We start from the raw sequence: 6000 nt of genomic DNA on the forward strand, positions 1-6000 counted from the left end.
TGGGTAAAGGATTATTCACATGTTGCAGTAAAGTCCTAGGGGGGAGATTTACCAAACTAGCGTAGTAGAGCTGGCTCAGTTGCCCCTAGCAACCAACCAGATTCCACCTTTCATTCCTCACAGACTCTTTGGAAAATGAAAGGTGGAATCTGATTGGTTGCTAGGGGCAACTGAGCCAGTTTCACTTTACACCATGTTTGATAAATCCCCCCCCTTAGTTTCTACTTCAATTTTAGTAGTAAAGTGACTAATGTATAAAAAATAAAAAAAACCTCTGATAAAGTCATAGAGAGAAAGTACCATCTCTTAAGTAATTTTTCTTTCCCACTACAGTGTCAGTGCGGGGATCAGAGTGGTGCGGTCCATTTTCCAAGACGCTGCCCGATTCTCAAGCTGGTGCCGGTATTCTTCATGTGCACTGGCCCCCTCTATGCACTGGAGGTGGGCCCGGAACACCGGGTAACAACGCCCCTCCTCCTCCTCTCGGGGTAACAACGCCCCCCCCTCCTCCTCCTCTCGGGGTAACAACGCCCCCCCCCCTCCTCCTCCTCTCGGGGTAACAACGCCCCCCCCCCCTCCTCCTCCTCTCGGGGTAACAACGCCCCCCCCCCCCTCCTCCTCCTCTCGGGGTAACAACGCCCCCCCCCTCCTCCTCCTCTCGGGGTAACAACGCCCCCCCCCCCTCCTCCTCTCGGGGTAACAACGCCCCCCCCTCCTCCTCCTCTCGGGGTAACAACGCCCCCCCCCCCCTCCTCCTCTCGGGGTAACAACGCCCCCCCCCTCCTCCTCCTCTCGGGGTAACAACGCCCCCCCCCCTCCTCCTCCTCTCGGGGTAACAACGCCCCCCCCCCTCCTCCTCCTCTCGGGGTAACAACGCCCCCCCCCCTCCTCCTCCTCTCGGGGTAACAACGCCCCCCCCCCTCCTCCTCCTCTCGGGGTAACAACGCCCCCCCCCCCTCCTCCTCCTCTCGGGGTAACAACGCCCCCCCCCCCTCCTCCTCCTCTCGGGGTAACAACACCCCCCCCCCTCCTCCTCTCAGGGTAATAACCCTAAGTGACGCGTGAAGGCTTCAATCTACACAGGGGTACTGGCCTACCTCCAGAGCATAGAGCAGGCACATAAGGAATACCGGTGCATTACACTGGATCCGTTTTCGAAAAAAAAAAAAAAAAATAGTGAGAAAAAAAATAAAACTTAGTAAATGGTACATTCGCTTTAAAAGTATCAAATATTTGAGTGCAATGCATGTGACCAGATAAAAATAAAAGGAGCCGACTCTGATCTCTTATACATGTTGCCCACAGCGACCAATCACAGCTCAGCTTTAATTTTTCGAAGAGCTGTGATAGATGAAAGCTGAGCTGTGATTGGTTGCTATGAGCAACGAAGAATCTGACCATGAGACAACAGTATACATCTGCCTATAACCCATGGATGGGGAACCTTCGGCTCTCCAGCTGCTGCAAAACTACAATTCCCATCATGCCTGGGCAGCCGAAGCTAACGCTTCGGCTGCCCAGGCATGATGGGAATTGTAGTTTTGCAACAGCTAGAGGGCTGAAGGTTCCCCATCCCTGCTATAACCTCTGACATCTTTTTCCTATCAGGTGATGCTGGGGGCCAGCGGTGTACAGGGACACAGGTGCCCATCATGGAGCCCACCATGCAGGCTGACAGATCAGGATGAGGAGACATCTGGGGGAGGGGGGGGGATCAATAGATGTGATGACAGTGAAGCCCCCGGCAGACATCACTCCTGCCCTCTGATAGGGCTGCCTGCAGTGATCTCCGCCCGGGCTGCCTGCAGTGATCTCCGCCCGGGCTGCCTGCAGTGATCTCCGCCCGGGCTGCCTGCAGTGATCTCCGCCCGGGCTGCCTGCAGTGATCTCCGCCCGGGCTGCCTGCAGTGATCTCCGCCCGGGCTGCCTGCAGTGATCTCCGCCCGGGCTGCCTGCAGTGATCTCCGCTGTCACACACGTAAGACATGACGGAATGGGCGAATCAGTGCGACAAGAAGGAAAAGGCGCAGTAAGTGTTGCTGTGTGGCTGTGTACTCAGGGAGGGGTGGTGACGGGGAGAGGAGGGTGCAGGCCCGGGACAGGCACATCCCAGCACGCCGCCGCCGCCGCAGGGTCTCAGCCAGGGGGCGACACACCCGACCCGACTCTACTTACCACACCATGCCGTAGGCTCCCTCACCGATGTACGACAGGTTGGTGTACCGCGGGCCCACGTCAAACGCCTGTCCCCGCACCATCTCTGGTCCCCCTCCGGGGTTTGACGAGGCCCCAGCCGCAGCCGCCATATTTGCTGTCAAGAGAGTCTCTCTCCCGGCGCTGTCGCTCGCACGGCTGGCCTTGACTCGCTCCGCCGCTGCGGGTGTTGTCCTGCTGGCTGCTCGGTGATAGCCGGGACTCACTCTCTCGCTCGGTCGGTGGTTGTGTGAGGCGCTGCCTGGGCTGACGCCTTCCCGCCTGCTGGGTGTGTGTGGGGAGGGGCAGGTGGGCGGGGCCAGAGAGGCGGGACCTCCCTCACGCTTTGCTGCAGTGGGTGTGGACTCTTTGCTCTTGTTTTTTTTTTCCCCAATCTTTATTGAGACACATGTTGTGGACATTTTTCCATCGATGGAGCCAAATCATGTTTATCTGCAGCCGCTTATTAATATTGTATGTCTGGTGCTCACATACTGGATCGTCTATGTGTGATGGACTAGAGGCAGAGGCACATAGTGCTGCAGGGGTTAGGAATCCGCAGGGAGCAGGAAGCGCATTCATTATAAGGAGGGGTTCACACTTTGCGTTTATGGTAGCTGGCACGGTGTGTACTGTGGCATACTATACTGTAGCTGGGGTCCCCTTAGTGCTAAACATTCTCAGCAGTGGTGTCAATCAAGCCTGGGGGCGGAGTCAGAGTGACATGCTGCTTTGGCTCCGCCCCCATGACTATTTAACAGGTGTCAGGAGCAGGGTTAAAGCACTTTAGTCTGAAAATGCAACATGGCCAGAAACTTACATCGAAATCTGTGCCGATACTGAGAAGTGTTTAGAAACTATTAGGAAGTAGGATCCCTTTAAATCAGGGATGGGGAACCTTCGGCCCTTCAGCCGTTGCAAAACTACATTTCCCATCATGCCTGGACAGCCTGTGAGGTAACACTGACATGATACTGATCGGTACTGTATTATACCAGCTGTCAGCAGATGGCAAAGTCCCCTAGGAGGACAGTAACATAAAATGTAAAAATAAGACATTTACTGAAAAATACAAACAAGAAAAAATAAACACACAATCCCCCACGTCCATCATCGGAAATAAACAATTTAGAAAAAAAAAAATAGTACACGTTTGGCATCACGGCCGACGTAACGTAAAATGATCACATGATAGGCATCAGGGGCATGGGCGAACATAACTACTCTTACTCACCTCTCCCTGTGCCTGTGATTCCCTGCGGGTCCGGCATTGAGTTGTGGTGACGTCATGACTCGGGGTAGAATGCCCGTCCTGGCTGATGAACTGTCTGCTCAGCCAATCAGTGACTGGAGTGGCCAGTCCATCAGTCCGGTCATGACGTAGACTCTGGGCCCGAAGCCCGACGGGGGTCCCAGAGCAATGATCAGATGTTGGAGAAGCACAGGGAGAGGTGAGTTAGTATAGTTTTTTATGTTCTCCCCCGCCCCTGCATTTTGAGAAAAAAAAAAAATTAAAATGGCCGGACTTGTCCTTTAAATGTGGTCGGATTTCTCAAGAAAATCATAAGGCTTGCCCAAAATGTACCACTGTGGCTGTTGTGTAATGAACAGGGCCCTGCGGAATGAGGTCACTTGTCTGGCTGATCACACTCATCTAGTCATGTGGGCGGTCCGCAGCTCCTAAGGGTCCATTTACACAGAAAGATTATCTGACAGATTATCTGACAAAGGTTTGAAGCCAAAGCCAGAAATGGATTTGAAAAGAGGAGAAATCTCAGGCTTTCCTTTATGACCTGATCTCTGTGTACAGTCTGTTTCTGGCTTTGGCTTCAAATCTTTGGCAGATAATCTGTCAGATAATCTTTCTGTGTAAATGGACCTTACTAATCACGGCTGGCGGGAAATCTTGACGGCAATCACTCATCCTTGGAAGCGTCAGCATATAGGAGCCGGCAGCGTCACAGAGGGGCTGTCCCTGCCGTGAGTAGTTAGGAGCTCCGGACCGCCCACATGACTAGATGAGTACGTTTTTAGGGTGCGTTCACACGTACAGGATCCGCAGCAGATTTGATGCTGTGTTCAGTTATTTAGATCAAATCTGCTGCGGATCCGCGACAAGTCTAGGTCCTGGCAGGTGCTGCGAGTATGTAATGCAGCCGCCCTCTTTACCCCTTCATCCGCTCCCGCTCTTTGTACACATTACTTCTCTCCCGCACGGGGTCCCGGCTTCCTGCTCTGCTGCCCAGCCAATCAGTGGCTGCAGCTGGGCAACACACTGATTGGCTGGGCGGCAGAGCAGGAAGCTGGGACCCCGTGCGGGAGAGAAGTAATGTATACAAGGAGCGGATGAAGGGGTTAATGGGGCGGCTGCAATACGAGTATGTGTGCACAGGACCTTGACTCATAGCGGATCTCGCTGCAAAACTCGCAGCGAGGTTTCCGCTGCAAGTCGGTACGTGTGAACGTACCCTTAAGTACTTTCATGGGACACAGCATTGACAAATATCACTGGAAACAGTGCTGGGGGGGTTGCTTTGATGGCGCAGATTTGAAGCTGCAGATTTAAAGCAAATCAATTCTGGGCCATCAAATCTGCTGCAGATCCTGTATGTGTGAACGCACCCTTAACAGCCATTTTTCATGATTGGGTCCCTCTAACAAGCATACAAGGACAGAGTCAACTTTCGGCAGAAAAAGACCACCTAGTCCATCTAATCTGCGGGTTTACATTCAGTTATTGTGGATTAACCAACCACATCTGCTGGAAGCTTGTTCCAAGCATTTACTACTCTTTCAGTAAAGTAATGTTTGAATAAAAAAAAAAAAAGTGAAAGTTACGAATGAGAACCGTTGCCTGTGCTAGCAGTCCCTGACAGCCTGATCTCCTCCGTGTCTCTGGTCAGCTGCGCTCTTTCTGGATAAGTTTAAACATGGCCACAACTCAAAATAAACAGTGCATACTTCTCAGCATAGCGAGACGTCTCACAATGAGTATAATACTCCTGACTGAAAGGAGATAGTTACATAATTATCAGTGCATCCTCTGGGAATGCTTTCCACAACATTATTTTGAGTGTGGTGTAAACCAAGTCACTGCTGGACTCTGGAGGATATTCAGCTAAAACACCATTTGTGAGGTTAGGCCCTGATGTTGGATGAGAAGGCCTGGTTTGCAGTGGATGTTTCTTCCATTCACAGTTGTTCTAGTGAGGTAAATGTCAGAGCTCAGTAAGGGATATAGAGAATGTAAGTAAGTAAGTAAGTAAGAGAATGTACCAGGTACAGCCCATACCAGCCTTGTGCAGGTTTACAATTGTGAAGAAGAGGTCAGGGACACACGGAACACACAGACTAGGTGAAGCCCTGACACTGCTCCTACTAACTGTCCCTGTCTTTTGGCAAATCTGACTCTTAAAGCGGTTAGCCACCTAAGATCTAAAAAATTAAATGCTAGCTGGTCTTACTCACAAAGTCCCCCTGAGTATTTTAAGCCATGTCTCATGTCTTTCTAGCCGCTGCCATTCCTGAGTTACAAGTCTTTCTAAAAGACTATATCCAAGATGTTGGCGGCCAGGAAACTACATCTCCCATCATGCATCTCCCTGATTGGTCCATTTGTGTACTCTCCTCCTTAGCTTTCTTTCCTGCCCACTGCTGTCATTACTATTGCACAGTAACCACAGGACTGTTTCTTTTTCCACTAATTTTGCATCACATCACCCCAATATGTATTGCATACCAGCTGATGATTTAGCAGAGCTGCATGCACGCATGGTGTAGCTATGTGCTGCATAACAGTCATCTGTT

General features: G+C 51.5%; 1 protein-coding gene across 1 annotated transcript in view; it reads right to left on the bottom strand.

Annotated features, from left to right (window-relative positions):
• The window catches only part of MAPK1 (mitogen-activated protein kinase 1), a 47472-nt gene extending 44968 nt beyond the window's left edge, over positions 1–2504 (bottom strand). The window contains exon 1 of the mRNA XM_069961104.1: positions 2176–2504. Within this exon, the coding sequence (XP_069817205.1) occupies positions 2176–2306 (131 nt within the window). The 5' untranslated portion in view covers positions 2307–2504. The remainder of the gene's footprint in view (positions 1–2175) is intronic.
• Between the last annotated feature and the right edge of the window lie 3496 nt (positions 2505–6000).

This window comes from Dendropsophus ebraccatus, chromosome 3 (assembly GCF_027789765.1).
Source record: "Dendropsophus ebraccatus isolate aDenEbr1 chromosome 3, aDenEbr1.pat, whole genome shotgun sequence".
NCBI classification, from domain to species: Eukaryota; Metazoa; Chordata; class Amphibia; order Anura; family Hylidae; genus Dendropsophus; species Dendropsophus ebraccatus.